We start from the raw sequence: 20,776 nt of genomic DNA, 5'->3' as shown, positions 1-20,776 counted from the left end.
AAGGAGTGATTGGCTCCACGTTCTAAAGGAATAGTCACGGCAGCAGTCATTTAGTACGTACTTAACATTGTGCTAAGAGCTTTACGTGGGTTATCTTCTTTATCCCTCAGCACGACTGAGGCACATGCTATTATTTTCCCCATTTTACCAATGACAGCAAGACTTGGAAAAGTGGTGACTTTTAGAAGGTCATATGGCTTAGCAGACTGTAGAGCTGAGCTTTAAACCTAGCTCTTCACCACTACATTCTTCATTCTGAAATTTACCAGTTAAGCAGTAGGCTGCTAGCGGCTGCCCAGGGCAGGGCGCCACCTACCCACTGGGAAATGGAAAGAAAGTCCTTATGATCAAAAGCCAGTAGGTCTAAAAATACCTATGCTGACATATTTTCACTCATCAGTGAAACTGAGATTCTTTTTATGAGAAATCTTTCATGTGACTTGTAGCCTATTTGGGACTCAAAGAAGATTTATTATTATTATTTTGCTCATTTATTTTTATTTGCCTCTGTTTATTCAGTTCAGAAATTCTTTTTCTGATGTGTTAAGGATCATCATAGAACATCCTTGATGAAAAAAAGCAAACCCCTAAGGTCATGTGAAGTTATCCCCAAAGTAGTCACCACCTTGGCTTTCTTAAGAGCAGAATGATCTTATCCACACGGTTTTGAATGTGAGCATCTGGTCCAAATAGAATTGGCTTTTTGTAGTTGTTGTTTGGTTTTTAAGACCTCTGTTGTACAGGTAGATGAACATGGAAAAAAGTAATTTAAGGCAGAAAGCAAATACGAGTGAGATGCACTTACAAAGTAATACCACTTAGGCAAAATAGACTACATTTGTACACTCAAGTGAGAAAATGAGGACTATGAAAGCTGTTCTTTTTTTAAGCTTCTTCCTCTAGTTATGCACATGAACCTGAATATTTTCTGTAGGTAAAGAGAAAAATCACAGCTGTACTGATATTAGTGTTTTGACCCACCCCTGACACTACTTTACTGATTCCTACTGGTTTCATCCAGCCTGAATTCTTTTCATTTCGTGAAAAGATGTCAGTGCTGCCAGGTCTAGTTGTAAGAACAGATAATTACACTAAACAGTAGAGTGTGGCATCAGAGGATATGATGATATCCGGGGCATGACTTCTGGACTGTCTCATTTCCTCTCTATCATACAACATAGCTTCCAAGTCAAACATCATTCTTAGGTCACAGAAGTGTATTATTTCTCTCCCTTCTCCAGGCAAAACTCACTTTGTTCTTCATGTTCAAACATATAGTTTCCTATGAAAATCAGAAATCCTTGCAAGCAACCTTGGAAGAATTGATGAGAAAAGTAGTATAAGCAAAATACATTTGTTCATTTTGATTTTGTCATCTCTGTAGGAAGCACTTAAAATGTGATAAGCATAGTATCAATTGTTATGGTTTCATAAAAAATGTAAAACAGATTTTGCCACCAAGGTACTTTCTTGGTTTATAGGAAGATGCTCTGTTATACTTAAATATATAAGCATCAATTATGAGAACAAAAAAAATGAATAAAAATGGGTCTCAGTGTATGATTAAACATCTGAGATGTACAGCTACTGAATATCTCACTAAATAAAAAGAGCAAACTATCAAGCCTTGTTAATGTGTATAGTTAGAGAAAACTTTCTTAGAGCAAGATGTGAGCTGGGCCTTATACAACATAGGTGGGAGAAGAAGGAAGGACTTCAAATAGAAGGAGCAACTGAAAGAAATGTAAAGAGATAAGGTAGGTTAAGTGTAATGCGTCTGTGAGAGTAAGGAAAGAGGAAAGGGGCAATTCTGATAAGTGTTTGCACATATCAGTAAAAAATATGGAGTGCTTTAAAACAGCCTATTTTTGTGTTGACATTAAAAAATTACATGAATTCAAGGTAACTGCCCACTTACAAAGAATGCAGGTACTAGATATTCAAATTTCAATTATGTGATGCTCCAAAGAGTAAAAATTGGTTTAGAATAAAAAGTTGATTCCCATTCCCAAATTTATGATCTAGAAATCATTTTTAACTACTTATCAAGTGTGTTGGTTTAGTTTTTCTTTCTAATTTTAAAAGTATAAGTCCATATTGAACACTGGCATAGTCTTTTAAGTTTAGTTTGTCTGAAGAGGAATATTTGTAAAGCATATTTTGATGAGACAGAATTCCCATAATACTTCAAGCAAAAAGGAACTGCTTATGAAAATAAGTAAATTTCACCTTATCTAAGTATTCCTTTTCCTTCATTTTAACCTGTCAAGTGGAAAAATATAATTTCCAAAATCCATGAAAGGGTCATGCCCAAAACTGAGTTTATACCTCATTACACTTGAGATAATGCTGAAAGCTGGGATCATGACTGAGGATCCAGATATGTTTACATGAATTTAGTCTTCATTGATACTGAATACAAAATACTTCAGTCACAGATACTTTGCTTTTTTGATTAGTATTTATATTTTATATGTTAAACAGATAAATGTTATCTCTTCTGAAAAGGACACTCTGAATTGATTTTAAACTTTGTCTTCTAATTTGAAAAGTTTCTACTGTAAGAACAGAATATTTATGGTTATGGTTTCTATATATGGAAGGATATTTATGAGCAGCTCACTATAAGAATTAATTTTTAAAATGGTGCAATGCAATGCTAATCAAGAAAGCATCCCTCAATATAGTGCTTAACTTAAACTTTGACTTGTTAGTTGTCTCTTTGATCCTAAACTGTGCGGTTAGCCAAGGACCCTCTACCTACCCTATGCCTTGAAATATCAAAAAATTATCAAGAAGTAGATGAGCTAGCATTAGACACACTACACAGAAATTAACAACTCATAACAGGTAATGTAACTAGTTAACTGCATGTTGGAGGAGGAATATATGTTATAGAGCTTTTTAGGGACACATTAATGTTTACAGTCAGACAGACATAAAGTAAGGCTTATATAGGAGAGTTTTCAAATGGTGATGATGCGCCCCAAACAAAACTGCATGTATATATATAGTATATATATAGTGCATATATAGTATATATAGAGGATATATGTAGTACATATAGAGCATATATATAGTATATATAGATAGCATATATATAATTCTTTATTATACATATTTATTATATTATATATATTAATTATTATTCTTTTATTATATATATTATTCTTTTTGGTACATATGACCTTACATGTAAAGACAGTGATTAGTTTGTAATTCTTTGATTAAACAGTGTGCTGATAATTTTTTAAGACACGTGCCAGTACCATATACTGCAGGTCATAATCACAATGATGCACAATAGTTTTTGCTGTTATAGCAGTCAGGTTAGGCTGTTGGTTGTTGTTAGGTGCAGTGGAGTCAATTCCGACTCATAATCAACCCCATATGACAGCGTAGAACTGCCCCATAGGGTTTTCTAGGCTGTAATCTTTATGGGAGCAGATCTCCAGCTCTTTCTCTGTGGAGCTGTTGGGTGTGTCTGAACTGCCAACCTTTTGGTTAGAAGTCAAGTGCTTAACTGATGCGCCACCAGGACTCCTTTCACGATAGGCTAGGCATTGTTAATGTAACAACAACAAAAACAAAACCTTAGCCACAAAGACATAACTTTAATTTTCAGTAGATGAACTAGTAAAGAACATCTGCCTTGAGCATTATGCTCTTTTGAGATCTCTTTATATGGGATCAAATTGACAACAGCAACTCAGATGTTCAGATAGGAACCTTAGAGGGCAATGAGTTTATGTTAATGAGGGAGGAACAATTCAGGAATGGTTGCACAACTGGAAGATTGTAATCAATGTCACTGAATTGTACGTGTAGAAACTTGAATTGGTGTATGTTTTTGCTGTGTATATTCTCAACAATGACAAAAAATTATTTTTTTTAAATTTCAGCAGATTAAAGGTTAAGTAGAATATGGGATTTAGAGTCAGAACCTGGATTAGAAGCATGAGCAAGTCTCTCAGCTTTTCTAAGCTTTGGTCTCCTTATCTGTAAAACAGAAACGATAAAATGTACCTCACCAGTTTATTGGAAATATCAGATGATACTATGTATGTGAAAGTGCTTCACAAATTACATATCGCTATAAAAACCATAGTTATTATTTTCTTTCTAATTTTAAATGTAGCCTATTTTCTTATAATTTTTGGCCTATTTCCCTTTAAATTTTTTTTTAAATAAAAACCTGAGCATTTGAAGTCAGCATACTTAGGTCTGAATCCCAATTCCACCACATTAGTTGGGTGGCCTTGTTCAGATAATTTAAACCTGTTGCGTCGAGTTAATTCCAACTCGTGGCAACCCAGTGTGTACAGAGTAGAATGCCCCATATGGTTTCCAAGGCTGTAAATCTTTATAGAAGCAGACTGCCACATCTTTCTCCCATGGAGCAGCTGGTGGGTTCCAACTGCCAACCTTTGGTTAGCAGCCAAGCACTTAACCACTAACCTCTGTAAATCTCAGATTCCTCATCTGGAAAAGGGGGATAATAAAGCCTCCATCATAAAGTTGACATAAAGATTCAGTTAACACATATAAAATATTTAGCACAACCCTTTTCCTGGGGGGGTGTAAACGGTTAACACACTCAGTTGCTAACTGAAAAGTTGGACATTCTAGTCCACCCAGAGTCACCATGGAAGAAAAATCTGGTGATCTACATCTAAAAAATCAGCCATTGAAAACGTTATAGAGCACAGACAGTTCTATTATCATGCCCATAGGATCACCATGAGTCATAATCAACTCGACACATGAAAAAACTTATCCTCCAAAAACCTCTTCATATCTAAAAATGCTAATTGACTTAGTTGGTCTATTTGCAAACTTCAAAATTCTAATCTCTTAAATATTACTTCTAGTGTTTATTTCCTATCCCTTCAATAATGAGTAATGCTTACTGTACAAGAGAAGATTAATTACTGTTTTTTGTTTGTTTTTTTCTGAAGGTGGCAGGTTTTACAACTAATGAAATTATGTTTGGGTGTCTTTTACCGAATTGTCTTGCAAATCCTGATTTTACTCCCAAATTTAATCAAGATTAAAAATGTTATATATAAGTATACATATTATACAAGGTCCCTGGGTAGCGCAAATAGTTTGCACTCTGCTAGTAATCGAAAGGTTGGCAGTTCAAACCCACCCAGTGGCACCACCAAAGAAAAGACCTGGTAATCAGCTTCCATGAAGATTACAGCCAAGAAAACACTATGGAGCATTTCTACTCTGTAACACACGGGATCACCATGAGTCTAAATCAACTCAGTAGCACAAGACAGCAACAATGTTATATATACATTTATTTACATATATATATGTTCATGTATAAGATGAATATACATGTCATCTTATACTTGTAGAGTTAGAATTGAGGTTTTTGTTTTTAACTGTTTGATCAAAGATTGATTTCAGGTAATCGGAAAACATTTATCCCTATTGAATTCAACAGGCTTGGTGATAGAGCCTTCTTCTGCTTCCCTCTCCTTGAGAGCTTATTGTTGCACTTTCCTGAGATAAAATGGAAGAACCAACTGAAGAATTTATAAAAAGAATACTAATCAGTTACTAGAAATTGGAACCTAAAGTACCAGGAAATGTCAAAAAAAAAAAAAACACTCTGACCAATACTATTTAACAGTGCCTGAGAGCAAGAGCCTGTGATTGCTTTTAATGTGCCTCACTACTGTAAATTACTCTTTTTGTCTTTGACTCAGGAATCAGTTGTGTTCTTAGCCTCTACTTCTAAGGAGAAGAAATCAGAAATATGACTGTGTCGTGGCCACTGATTACTCTCTATGATGACCCCTAAATTTCCAACTTAGCCTTTTCCAGAGGGTTATGTATGAATTTGATGTGACAGTCATGAATTGTGTCTTAGTCATCTAGTGCTGCTATAACAGAAATACCACAAGTGGGTGGTTTTAACGAAGAGAAGTTTATTTCCTCACAGTCAAAGTAGGCTAAAAGTCCAAATTCAGGGCGTCAGCTCCAGGGGAAGGCTTTTTCTCTCTGTCGGCCTTCTTCTCTTTGGTGTTCCCCCAGACTAGGAGCTTCTCTGTGCAGGGACCCAGGTCGAAAGGACGCACTCTGCTCCCAGCACTGCTTTCTTGATGGTATGAGGTCCCCCTGTCTCTATGCTCACTTCTGTCTTTTATATCTCAAGAGATTGCCTCAGGACACAATCCAGTCTTGTAGATTGAGTCCTGCCTTACTAACAAAACTGCCACCCATCCTCCCTCATTAACATCATAGAGGCAGGATTTACAACATATAGGAAAATCACACAGTACCAGGAATCATGGCCCAGCCAAACTGATACACACATTTTTGGGGGGACATAATTCAAACCATGACAAATTGTAAGAAATAGTTCTCAGCTTCAGTCAAGCCTCAGTCATATCTCATGGAATGAGATATGAGAAAGGAGATGTAACTTCTCTAATGGGACTGCAGAGAAAACTACCAAATCTGCTATAAATAGAAGTGGCATTCATTCATCTCCTTATTTATTCAACAGTTATTTATTGAGCACTTATGTACCAGGCAACATGGCAATCACTAAGAATAAAAAATGCACAAGACAAAAATCTCTGCCCTGAAAAGGTCATAGGGTAGTAAAAGAAGGCAAACACATCACAAACGTTTATAAAAATAGTGGGATGAGTGGTAATAATAGTAGATTTTTGTTGTCCTGTGACAGCATAGTGATGCATCTAATCCTGCTACAGTCAGGCAGTTTCTCAGAGGAGGTCATGCCAAATATGCTTCTTGAAGCAAATGTATAGGAAGAAGGTGAGAAATAATAGTCCAGACAGAGGAAACCATATGAGCAAAGACATGAGAGCATACCATTTACTGAATCTTGCAGGTTGTTTGGACTAGCTAGAGCCCACAGCACTGGTGGAGAAATAGCAAGAAGAGACTGACAAGAGAAGCAGGGGCTAGATCATGTCATAGTAAGGAGTTTGGTCTTCATCCTATAGGCAATGGAAAGCTATTTCAGTATTTAAACAGGAGAGGAGTTTGATCAGGTTCAATTTAAAGTAGTGTAGAGAAAGGAGTAGAAAGAAGCAAGAGGGTTCCTTAGAAGACTATTGGAAGAGTTCAGGTAAGATGTCTTATAATCAAAGGCAAAGATGAGAATAGAGAATAGAGACACCATATGTACTTTGAGATAGAATTGGTAAATTTGGTGCCTATTTAAGTGTGAGTGGTCTAATATCATACTCAGGTTTTAGTTTGAGAGACACAAAAAGAACAATAGGTTTGGCAGGGAAGCTAAAAATTGAGCTTCATATGTGTTGAGTATGAGGTACTTATAAAACATCCAGATAATCAGCAATTGGAAATCTGGGTCTGGAGCTTAGGAAAAAGAGACAATCTGGAAGAACAGGTCATCGAGTCTCAGTGTATCATTGATAGTAATGGTCATGTAAAGGTTGATGTTTCCCAGCAAAAGTGTAAAGAGTAATGAAAGAATATTGTCAAGAACAGAACCAAAAGAAATATCTAACACTCAAAGACTAAGATTCAGAAGTCTGAGATATAAGAGAAAGATAAGGAGAATAGTCTCAAGGAACACAAGGAATGAGAAAACTTTCAGAAAGAGGGAATATTCATCCAGAACAATAAGATTAGGACAGAAAAGTGTCCAAGAGTTAACAATTAGGAGATCATCGCAAACTCGATGAGAGCAGCTTTAATTGAGTATTGAAGCATGACTTGCTTCATGAAATCAATACCAGTAGGCTGCCAGCTTTTTAAATTAATTTCCAACCATTTACTAAGTCCTCCAGATTTTTTTGTTGTTCTTGTGAGCTCCTTACTTACACAGTCCAAGGGGGAGGAAGGAGTCATTTGACATCCACACTCTGGCAGGGAAAGAAGGCAGGTGTCCAGGAGTTCCCTTGGCAGTATAGATGTGGAAAGCTAGTCCTTTAGAGGCAGTGGCGTATCCAGAGTATTGCACCAGCCCTGGGTAGGTGGCATACTGAGCAGTTTCTATTAACCTGGTATAGCCCAGTGTACTTCCTCAAGCACACTAATGTGTTAATTAAAAGATTAACGAGCTTGACTTGTATTTTTGAGCTGATATCGTAACATTATCTAAAAGAGGAGTGTCAGATGTTTGGACGGGTACAATTTCAGTGCTTGCCGTTAGGCACTATTTTCCATAGATACGCCGCTGGCCATACTGGGTTATAGAAACTGCTCAGTGGCGCCGTCCGCCCAGGGTCAGTGCAGTATCTACCATACCTGCCATACCCCAGTTACGCCTCTGTAAAGGCGCTACAAGCAAAGTAGTGAGTTCACCCAATAGGGGCAGTTTTGTCTGGTAAATCAGATTCTAACTCACGTGGTAACCAAGGTGGGGCAGTTCGGAATAAGGAGGAGGGGTAGTAAAGAGTAGGGAAGGTTTAGAATAGCTAACGCCAGAAACAGAAGGAGATGCTTAACAGAAAGCCCCATTTATTGCACAAAATAGGCTGTTAAATTCATGCATAAGGAATGAATGAGTGAACACAATTAACTGCAGAGAATGAAAGTGGAGCTCTGGTTACAGATTATCCTAACACCTGCATTTGCCGCCATTGATTTTCTGAAATTAGAGCCCACCAGAGACAGGCATTTTAAGACCAAACACTGTTCCTAATGCACCATTTCATTGGGTTTAATGACACATACGTAAAAACAAATGGACCATTTTCTAGAGAACCAAGTTCACACCAGACTTCACAGAAACTAAAAATGTTCTAAATTAACCCAAATCAATTTTTTTTAAGATTTTCATAGGAGAGAGAAGAGGGCAGATTCAGTTGAGACCCTGGGTGCCTTGTAAAACATGTGGACAATTGATTGAATGAAAATAGGCCATTTTTTCTCTCCAGTAGACACTAAGCCACCCTTTTTTACTTTAATTGGAAACATTTTAGAGTTTTAGGACCAGTTTTGTTCTAAATATGTGAATACTTATTTTTCCTCCTTCTTGAAGAGAAATGTCAGAGACTCAAAAGTTAAATCTTCCTCCCCTGCAACTAGCAAGAAAAGAACTGTTTGGTTCTAATTATAATTATTGTCTGGATTCTTATTTTCCAATTTCCCAGTAGAGTTTTCTAGTATGGCCTGCTTTCAGTTCTCCAGCAGTTGCATCCCGTACTAGAGCAGCATAGTTGTCTATTGTATACTCTTCCCAAATGAAGTGTCAACAACAGAGAACAGTAATATGAATTCTAGGGACACTTACTTACCACAAATTCTCCCTAAAATCTTAAAGTCTTTTTACTGTGGAATTTTGCAGGCTGTGATTTAAAAGTGAGCCCTCTCTTTCTGTGGCTCTTCAGTATCAGCCTCAAGGAAATTGGCCCTTCCAGCTGGTGTTTCTTTCTAAAAGTGAGTTATCAAAATTACCAACCAGTACAATTTTAGTTGTAGACTGAGTCTTTGCAAATGGCAGCTTTAGCCTCTGGTAGTTTAAAAACAAGGTTCATCTTAAAGTGCCCTTTGAAAATTAGTTTAGCCTTCTTTTTATTTCATCCTAAAAATGCCTAATGAGATCTTCACCATAACTCAGCTCCACAAAAAATACTTCTGTATATGGGCAAAAACAGGTTGATGAACCTACAGTGATGCCTTGATTTATGAAGCTGTTGTGTTTTGATTCATTCAGTAAACACACGTATTGGGGATCCAGCCTCAATGCAGTGGAGACTGTTGGGCTCTGCGGGGAGAGTTCGCCCTGCCAACACCTTGATTTTCAATGCCTAGCCTCCATAACTGTGAGACAACAAGCCACCCAGTCCGTGGTACTTCTTTACTGCAGCCCTAGAAAAACAATATACCAGTCAGTAAAGATATGTTGTATGTTCTGTGGTAGAAAGTGTGCACAGAGCAAAGAGGAGTGCGTCTCCATCAACTTCACTACACACTGATTTGTTTGAAATTTAAAATATTTTATATCAATAGGGAAAAATCCTATTTTATTTAATTCATTCAGTCATTCCTTTTATAAAGCATTGTCCATTTGTAAACACCTCCTTTTTTTCCTTCCCAACTATATGGAGCTTACATTCTGTTGCAAGAAAAATAAAGTGAACAACAAACACAGTAAATAAATTAAAAGCTCTATATGGGGACTGAGATTGGGTGTAGGAAGCAGCAGTAGTTTCAATTTAAACAGGATGAGAAGGGTAGACTTCATCAGAAGGTGATATGTTTGATTGGTTTTGGTTTCTTGTTTTTTATGCATGTCTTTCCACACATGTCTCACAGTGTTTTGTTTGGTTTTTGTTTTATATTGTGCTTTAGGTGGTTTACAGAGCAAATTAGTTTGTCATTCAACAGCTTATACACAAATTGTTTTGTGACTTTGGTTGCAATCCCCAGTAAATACCTTCTTAATTCATTACTTTTGTAAGCTTTAAGTTTCTTAAGGTAGGACACTCCTATAATTTCTGCCTCTGAAATCAGTATGTAAGAGTGAATATATGTGAGATGTCACAGCTTTTTAGTGCATTTTATATTGCTAAAGTTCGTTTGAATTTAGGGTTTCATTATATGGTATTTCTGGGTTTTTTTCTGTCATGTAGAAAAGATTCTGAGTGGGTTCTTAGAGGTCATGTGCTCTTAGGATGGAGAAACTTGAAGTCCAAAATTTAGAACTCATCCAGATCACATGATGAAAGGACTCAAAATGCCAATCTGCTTTTCATAAAAGTGTTTTAATCTGCGCTTCAGATAGTCTTATGGGCATTCGTTTTGTGCCATTGTGTTTGAATTCTCAGGTTTTTAGTAAACCTAACATAAATTCATCAGATCATGTTCAAGAAAACCTTAAAGAGCGAATCATGAATAAAAACTAGTAAGCCACTTCTAGAAGTTGTTCCATTTTCATAGTGCCATTTGTTAATGCCACAGTTGTGATACACATCTCTGTAAACGATGAATTAGCCAATTCCCCAGGGTATTTAAAGTTTTGAGGTACCATCTAAATGTCAAGTTGAAAATCAGAACGTTGTTATATTTGTGAGGATTTTGCCATAAAATAATCTATATGTTGATTAAAAAAAAATTCCAGGTCAAGGATGAGGAATTGTAAGAAATTTTGTCTTTCATCCAGAAGCCCAAGATAAGGACCAGTAATATCAGTTCCCAGACAGTGGTCAGCTTCCTGGGGTGACAACGAAATTGAACACTTTTTAGTACTTGGCCTCTTTATTGAGTGAAAGCTGTGAGCTGGTATGGAGAGTCAGTGTGGGGTAGTAAAAAGACAGTTTTCATCCTTTTTAGACTTGAGCCAGCACATAGACAATGGCAGTATGTTCTGGGAGAGGTTTGAAGGTAAAAAGAAAAGAATGTAGCTAATGGGACAAGATGTTGATGAAGACCAGAGGGAATGCAATTAAAAACACTGGTAGAGAGATGATCTTTAAACACCTCTTTTCAGCACCTGAAGGAAAGAAGTGAGGATAGGTATGGTTATAGATACGTTTGCTCATGTATGAGTTTAAAGCTGGGAACGTTTGTGCTTGTTCCCTTCTGTTTTCACTGTAAAGAAGGAGTTGGCAAGGCCTTCTTCTAAGAGATTCATGGGGGAATAAGGATTAGGATTTAAGGGGAGTTATGAGTTTTTGTATTATCAGTTGTGGGAATGTGCAAAGTCATAGATTGAGGGCATGTAAAAATTTCCTAGCAGCAGTGAGGATCCAGGTGAGGTTGAATACTATGAATGTGTTGTTTTGTCAATATGCCTGGTTGTATTATTTCTCCACCAGTACTGCACAGCCTAAATGTAGAAAGGAAGAAGAAATAAGGTTGGAAACAGCTAAGCATGAAGGTTTGTAGGGTGGCTGTAATAGGACATAAATACACAGACGTCAAGACTCTGGTGAGCATAGTTAAAGGGATTTACCAAGAAGATTCCAGAAAAGGAAGCAAAGCCATGAAGCAAGTGAAGGGTCAGGAAGAAAGAAATGTTGAAGGTCTGTTGAAGTAGACGAGCAGGTGTCAAAGGCATAAAGGAGAGAGGGAGCTTGAGGGAAAGGAGTGAGAAATCGGCATGTGGGATCTATATATGTATAGATCAGGGGTCTGCAAACTTGTTCTGTTAAGGGCCATATAGTAAATATTTTTGGCTTTAAAGGTCATATGGTTTCTGTTGCAACTATTTATCTTTGCTGTTGTAGCACAAAAGTAGCCATAGATAATAAACAAATAGGCATGGCTGTGTCTCAGTAATGTTTACAAAAACAAGTAGCCAGTCAGATTTATCCCAAGGGCTGTAGTTTGCTAACCCCTGTTCTGCGTAAATGATGACAGTTTCCAGGAATTAGATGAAGTGGAGGTGAAGACTATTAGAAACCAGGAGGTTAAGATACTTTAAGATTTGCATATTAGCTATAAACCATCTAGAACCTAAAAGATAACTGTAGAACACTCTGCCCAACAGCATCCTTCTCAAGTACACATGGAGCATTCTCTAGGATAGACTATGTGCTAGGCCATAGAACAAGACTCAATAAATGTAAAAGGACTGAAGTTACACAAAGTGTGTTCTCTGATCTCAGTGGAGCGGAATCAGAAATCAGTCATCTGAAACCAAACCCGTTGCCATCGAGTCAATTCTGACTCATAACAACCCTAGAGGACAAATTAGAACTGCCCCATAAGGTTTCCAAGGCTGCCACCTCTTTCTCCGTCAGAGCAGCTGAGGTTCGAACAACTGACCTTTCCTTTAGCAGCTGAGCATTTAACCACTGTGCTGCCAGGGCTTCTTAGGAAATTCACAAATATGTTGAAATTAAACAACACACTCCAAAATAACCAGTGGGTCAAAGAAGACATCACAAGGGAAATTAGAAAATACTTTGAGATAAATTAAAGTGAAGACACAACATATCAAAACTTATGAGATGCAGGGAACCCACAGTGCTTGGAAATTTATAGTTGTAAATGCTTACATTAAAAAAGAATGATCTCAAATCAATAATCTAATCTTCTGTCTTAAGACACTGGATGTGTAAGAAAAGGAAAATCAAAAAAAACCAAACCCATTGCCATCCTGTCAATTCCAACTCGTATTGACCGTACAGGACAGAGTAGAACTGCTCCATAGGGTTTCCAAGGAGCGCCCGATGGATTCAAACTGCCAAGCTTTTGGTTAGCAGCCATAGCTCTTAACCACTATGCCACCAGGGTTTCCACGAAAAGGAAGAAGGGACATTACTTTAAAAGGTCTGAGATAGCACAAGGAATTGGAATGGAATGCAAGCCCAGTTAGAGAAGTTGGGTTTAGGTAAGAAGAACAGTTTCTCCTTGTAACTGAAGAATAAAAAAAGTAGGATGGAGAGTTTATATGTTTGCCATTTGGAAGATAGCAAAGTTCCCATCTGCTGCCTTCTACTTTCTCTGTTAAGCTGGAGTTGAGATCATCTGCAGAGTGTAAAGGAAAGTGAAGCATTGGAGGTTTGAAGACAGTAAAGAGAATTGAGATAGACCTCATGTAGAGAGGTTGAAATAGTTCTGTGTAGAGTTAGCTAAAGAAAACTATTAAGAATTTCAGGCTTATTGAAGGTCCTTTTGAGGCTGCTGATTATGACTTACAGAGGAACTAATGATCTGGCCTATTGTGTGATTCTTTCAGCTACATGTGGCTGTGTTGGCGAAGGCACAGGAAAGGCAAATGTTGCATTCATCTATTGTTGTTAGGTGCTGTTGAGTCAATTTCGATTCACAGCGACCCATGAGACAGAGTACAATTGCCCCATAGGGTTTTCTTGGTTGTAATCTTTATGGAAGTAGATTGCCAGTCTTTATCACGCGGAGCTGCTGAATGGGTTCGAACCACCAACCTTTAGGTTCGTAGCTGAATGCCCAACTGTTTGCACCAACAGGGCTCCTTAACATTCACATGGGGCTGGAATTTTTGATAGCTGGGTGGGATGGGAAGATAGAGGGGCAGGGAAATTTAGGATATTTAAATGATGGGCAGCATGGTCAATAAGCTGGATAAGCAGAGAACTAGAGGAAAGAAACAGCTAATGAACAGAGAGCAAGTAGAAGAGTCAGTTAACTGGAGGCCACCAGGAGGTGTAATATACAAATAACTCCACCAGGGCAGGAAATCTGGTTGGTGGTTCGAACCCACCCAGAGGCTCCTGAGAACACAGGCCTGGCAATCTGCCTCCAAAAGGTCATAGCCTTGAAAACCCTATGAAGCAGTTCTACTCTGCACACCTGGGGTCGCCCATAAGTTGGAATCAACTTGACGGCAACTAATAACAACGACGTGTTCCAGTACGTAGACTAGTGCCTGACACATAGTAGGTGTAAATATGTGTATTTGTTGAATGAATGATTATGGAGTGTCTTTAATAAGCATGGTGGAAGAAGGAGAGATTGTAGTCAGAGTGGTATGCTTGAATGAGTGCATAATGGAGAATGTGAAGCTGTTATGGATAACACCTCATATATCTCACACGAAGAGGTGGTGGACTCTCACTATTAGCCTTCATCATTATGCTTTTTGACCTTTTATATGAACTACATATTTTCAGAGAAATAAAGTAGAAAGCCGTTTCTCTGCAAATAAGTGAGTTGCCCTTTCCCAAACAATTAGGATTGTTAAACTGGGACAATTAGGGTTGTTAGATTTGACTTCTTATAAGGCAGAATGAACAAAGAAAATAAACAAAATACTAGTAGAAATTACTTTCCTTTCCAAATTAGCCTAGTCTAGTTTTCAAAGCCAGAAGCTCAGGGTATTTCTGTGCCTAATGCTTTAAATTGTTTTCTTTATTGTGCTTATCGTAGGTGTCGGCAGTTTATCTTTTATACATTGCCAAATCTCCTCTCTAAAGTATATTGACCTTTCAGTGCATTTTGAAAGTCCTCCTTTTTTGTTTTTGGTCCAGGTCTGAAGTCTTAGTCAAAAGTAAGAATGGCTGTTTGCCAAAGGAAAAGTGTGCAGGAGGAGGATGAAATGATAATAAATCTAATCTTTAAACAGTGCCAATGTTTTCACATTTAGCTGAATGAATCAAAGAGGTATTTTGATTTTGAGTAGTCAGAAGTACTGTCCTTTATGTCGTTTTCTGATGACTTGGCACTAGTTCTTACCCAGTTTTTCCCCCCGACACCCCATATTATAGTTACTTTTACAAAGTAGCTATTTAATATGTCTGTGCTGACTGATCTTTAAATATAAAATAAGCAGTTCTCTGAAATGCCCGTCCATCATTTGCCTGGTAAATGTCTTCTATGATCTAGTTCCCGTATCACCTCCGAAATTATTCCTAGCTCTTAAAGGAAAAATGAATAGGCCTCTGCCCTCAGGGTAGTTCATACCTACTTTATATAACATTGCCATTGTTTATTCATGTACCTGTTTCTCAGTCGTCCCTTTTATCTCCCAAGGAGCAGGGACTTTGACTTACTCGTCTTAGTGCCTCTAGTGCCATGCATATGCCTACCATCTGTAAGATGTTCTAGCATTGTCTGACAAATGACTGTGTGACAGTGAGGATACTCATTCCACAAGCACACTGTAGTCTTAGGTTGGAAAACTCTGCTCTCCAAAGGTTTTAGCCTCTTTCGGATTTTCCTGTAGTTAGGATACTGCTGTCATTTAAACAGTGATTAACTGATACTGCTTTGTGCTCCAACCAGTACATGTAATTAACTTAGAGAAAGGTTAACCTTTTTTCTGTACCCATTTCTTTTAAATTAAGCATAATACATGATGGAAACTTAATGTATATTTGTTAAAAGTGCAGCTGTCCATCACGATGTCAACAATGACCGTATTTGGGGGGTAGGAATTTTTGTTTTTTAGCTTTTTTCTTTAGACATAACTTTTTAATTGTTTGAATTTTCTATTTCAGTATCTATATTGGAAAAAACACTATTTCCAATTTTTTAAATGCATGGTCCATGAAAGAGAAAATTCAGAGAAGTATAAATGGTTTGGTACAACTTGGAATGAGACAGGGCTGAGTCAGGAAGGGCCAGGTCATACTTTGGTAGCAAGCAAACCCCAGTGGCTTAGGTCAGCAAAAATTTATCTGATGTAGGTCAGCTGGGGCTCTTCTACCTCCAGGGTCTCGGATCCAAGCCTCCTCTGTCTCAACCTGGCTTCCAGGTATGCTGCAGCTAGGGAAGGGGGAGATGGAAGAGACCACCCAGCCGTCTTCTGCCATGGCACGTATCTGTTACCGTGGAAAAACTAGTCACATGGCCCCCATCTTACTGCAAGTCATGTGAAAAATGTAGGGAAGCACATGGAATAGAGTATATGGTGAGCAACAGTTGTCTCTGCTAAAATGATTGTAACTCTTTCTTCTCATTTTACAGTTACTGTAATGAATGTATGTTGGATCCTAACTGCGGTTTCTGCTACAAGATGAACAAATCAACTGTCATTGACTCCTCCTGTGTTCCAGTTAATAAAGCATCAACAAATGAGGCAGCCTGGGGCAGGTATGTCATTTCTTAGTTACCATAAGAATATACAATGAAATTTCAAAATGAGGCTTATTTTTAAGCTTGCAGAATGATCGCACTTAGAATGGTTCTTTTAAATTGGTCTTTATAATGACATTACTTTGCAATATACACTGGTGAATATGAGTTAAAATCATTGCAACTCTGTGGTTCTCAAACTCAGACTAGAAAGTAGGCCTAGACTTTAGGATATTCAGATTCTAGGCCCATCTCTGCTCTAATAAGCTGCAGTAGTTGGGGTTTTTAGTTTAGACAGGTATTTCCAGACATTGCCAAGGCAATTATTCTCACTGCATATTATTTAACTACAACAGTAATTTCCAAACTCAGTTTTGGATGATCGCAGAGTATCAACATTAAGTGAAAGGCAGAAAATTGTCAAGACAAATGAATTAGTATCACTTTAAATTCTTTCATAGAGCTGTGTTTTTCCTAGAGTACTTTCCTGAAGTTCAGGAAAATTAAGCAAATAAGGATAAAAGTTGGGTATTCACTGGCATGTATCCAGTCTGGGAAGCTATAAACCTTCCTCATTTTGGCAGAACACATTGGTTTGTAGTAGACGTATAAATGAAACGTTTCTGTAGAACAAATATTCCCCACATTTATGAACTAATATATCCATGGACACAGAAAATGTGTGAATGTTATTTAACATGTTTAACCTCTTTTATGTTTTAAATTCAATAAAAAGAATAATATACTGTCAACCTGTCTGTCTCATAATACTGGTAAAGGCAATGAAATCTGTAATAAAGTACTTGTATCTCCTAAGAACTATAAAATATAATGTATCATTATTAATCATTATGCTACTGTCATTAATTTTATTAGAAAATTACTCGAAAGAAGTAGAAGTAAATTACATGGTAGTTGAGTAAATATCCAAACCACATTTTAAATACAGTAATTACAAAGAAGTATGTAAAAGAAATGCAATTATTATTTAAATCAAAAACTTGAAAGAGCATCTTTTAAAAGTACTGGTGTGTAATTTTCATTAGACAAGCTTCGTTAGTGAGTTAATTGATTAAAGGTATTTCTGGATGTAATAGTTTACAGCTTTAAACCCTTAGGGTTCCCCCTCCCCCATAGGAAGACAAACTGAAAGTTACTAATATAGAATTATGACTATGTTATTAAGACTTTAACAGTAAACGATGTATGTAGTTTCCTATATCTCACAGAATTAATTCAGAAACTTACTGGAAACATCTGCTAATGGTGACGGGACCTGTTAGGACCCTCATTAGAAGGTGTAGCGGTCATAGAGGCCTGAAAACAGTTTTGTTCCTACTTTCTGCAAATAACAAATTATACAAATTTTTAGTAGAAATATATATTACTTCCTTTATTTCAAAAACATTAATTTCACAACTTATTTTCACAAATATTCCCCACATTTGTGAACTAATATTCATATCCATGGACACAGAAAATCTGTGAATGTTATTTAGCATGTTTAACCCCTTTTATGTTTTAAATTCCCATAAAAAGAATAATATGCTGTCAACCTATCTCATAATACAGGTAAAGGCAGTATTATGCCTAGCCCTGCCACTGCTGTTGGTTGCCTCAGGTCTTTGCTAGAAAGAAAGCAAGAGGCAGAATATGTTCATCATAAAAAATGCCCTGAACAGATTTTTCATTTGTAGGTAAAATAGCATTTACTATACTTTTGTTTGTAGGTTGGTTGGTAGATTTTATATAGTTACCTAGAATGAAACTCTCAGGGCCAAACCTCCCCTTACCCTGGATTCACATCTGAGATGTACTATGTATAGATACTGGTTGAGTACTGAGGCAATTCATATCCATGTATCCTGATCTCTGACTGTAGCTGTTTCCTGAGAAGACACCAAGTGACAGAGTGACACCATTCATAATGGAGATGGTGTGGTAATTTTATGAACTTGGAGTTGTCAATATAAAATATCTATCATCCATTCAGGTTTGGTTTGGAAACAGGAGGAAAAAAAAAAAACTTCAGATTAATGGGTTGAGGAGGAAATCATAATGAAAAACATGATATTAAATTTAATAGCTAAAAGGATCCACTCAGAAGTTAGAACTAGAACACAGAGTAAGCATGTAGAGGAAACAGACGATGGAAATTAAAAAGATAAGAGAGAAAAATAATGCAAAGCAAAGAAGTAGTAGAGAGGATCAAAAAAACAAGTTGATTCTTAGAGACCAATAAAATGGAGAAATCTCTGCAATACTGGTCAAGGGAAGAGGGGGGCAGGGATAAACAATATTTGAAATGAAAAACAGCATATAACAACAGATAGTAAAGATTTTTAAAAACCAAAGAGAGTGCTATGAACAATATTCTCCCCTGCACTTGAAAAAGATGCAGTGAACAAGCCCTGTAGAGAAAAAAATATAACTTTCTAGAACCAATCCAACACCTCTATGAAGAAAGTGTGATTTTTCTTCCCAGTTTACAGGTGAGGACAGTAATACTTAGAAGGCCTGAATGACCTTCTCAAAGTCAAGACGCTAGTAAATCCACTTCATTTAGGGGAGTAGCAATTGTAAAGTAGTAATATTCTGTACTAATTTTTCTTTTTCTCTTAAACCTGTCAGTAACACATTTTCTAGACTAGAGTAAGTACTTCGTAACAGATAAGTAAATCAGAATACTTTCTTTACTGTTTATCCATGCCTACCTCCTGGCTCCCCAAATATACACAGCCATAAATAATCTATTCTGGAACTTTAAAACTTCCTGACTATTTAAAAGTATTGCTAATGAAGAATACTTTCTTAATGGGCTGATTCGGTATTTGTTTCCTATAATATAGCACTTTAGCTCTGTAATTAGGAGCACAAAAATAGCTAGATAGATTCCCTACTGGGCAGTTGATTGTTCTTTCACTGAGTGCTTGCTTTATTGTATTCATTCAGCAAAGATACTCTTCTCCATCCTGCGCGCTGATACAGCCTGTCTTGCCATCATCTCACCACTCTCCTACGCAGGATTCTAGTCAAGCTGAACCCCTTGCCATCAGATACCCAACTGACTCCCTTTCTCTGTGCCTTTCCCTCATGTTTGCTTCTGCCTAGATGTTACCCTGCTCCTTCTTCTTGATCTCCACCTGAGTTCTAACCATCATTTTTGCCCTGGACAGATGTCACTTTTTTTCTCCCCATCTCTCTGATTATCCCTGGAAAACAATGATTGTTATATCCTCTATACTCCTCTAGCACTCCCCCTTGTATAACTTACATGATAATTATACTGTCTTATAATTTGTGTTTAGATATCTCTCCTCTTCTAGAGTATATTAATTCCATGACTATATCCTCCACCATTGTAATGCCTTGGTGCCTTGTACATACCAGGTATGAGGTCAGTAATTGCTAAATGACAGATTGGGAAAGACTTCCATGAGAGGATATTAGGTTCTACTCCTTTCATTTTACAGTTAAATCTTCCACATTCATACTTATTTCTAGGAAAGGAAGCCTCTAAATAGAAAAATGATAATAGTGCAATTTTAATTAACATATAATAATGTTTACCTGGCACTAATGAAAACATTGAAAAAATATTTTAAAATAAAACTTAACCATGTACCTCAGGTATGTTACTCTGAACTATATATTGCCTGTAGCCAGTAAATTTTTTTTTAATTATTATGAGAAATATTCGGCACATTCCCTCAAAACATTCACTGATAATCCCAGAGAAACAGTAATCTATGAAAATAATATAACACCAAGTATATTATAAAACTATGCTAAGTAGCAAAAAAAGGTTTTTTTCCCTTCATAAGTTTTTTTTTAATTTTAAAGGTATATATCATTTGTGCATTTATAAAATTTCTTTTATCATTAACAAACACTATCAGTATCTTAATGTATGTGCAAGGTTGATATATTTTTATGAGTTATAAGTTATTAGAAATAAAAAACCCTCAAGCTATATTTTTAAATTAATAACACTGTAATTCAGAATTAACTTTTGCCATCATTGATTTTGTAGACAAATAGAGTCTGATATAGAGTATTTTCATTTATTTTGTTTTTTTAAAGTACAGTTTTCTTTCTCCTTCTGCTTGAATAGAAGTCATTATGCTTGCTTACACACTGTAAGATCTGTTTTACAGTTGCCATGGAATCGACTCTGACTCTTGGTTACTCCATGTGTGTCAGAGTAGAACTGTACTCCATGGGGTTTTCAGTGACTGATTTTTTCAGAAGTAGATCACCAGGCACTTTGTCCAAGATGCCTCTGGGGGGACTCTAGCCTTTCGGTTAGCAG

The 20,776-nt window shown here is 36.9% G+C and overlaps 1 protein-coding gene across 1 annotated transcript in view; it reads left to right on the top strand.

Moving 5' to 3' along the window:
• The window catches only part of SLC2A13 (solute carrier family 2 member 13), a 443,955-nt gene that overhangs the window by 363,450 nt on the left and 59,729 nt on the right, over positions 1-20,776 (top strand). The window contains exon 7 of the mRNA XM_004390128.2: positions 16,357-16,482. Coding sequence (XP_004390185.1) covers positions 16,357-16,482 — 126 coding nt within the window. The remainder of the gene's footprint in view (positions 1-16,356; positions 16,483-20,776) is intronic.

Source organism: Trichechus manatus, unplaced genomic scaffold (genome assembly GCF_000243295.1).
Source record: "Trichechus manatus latirostris isolate Lorelei unplaced genomic scaffold, TriManLat1.0 scaffold00285, whole genome shotgun sequence".
Classification (NCBI taxonomy): domain Eukaryota; kingdom Metazoa; phylum Chordata; class Mammalia; order Sirenia; family Trichechidae; genus Trichechus; species Trichechus manatus.
This window is presented reverse-complemented; position numbering and strand designations above follow the sequence as displayed.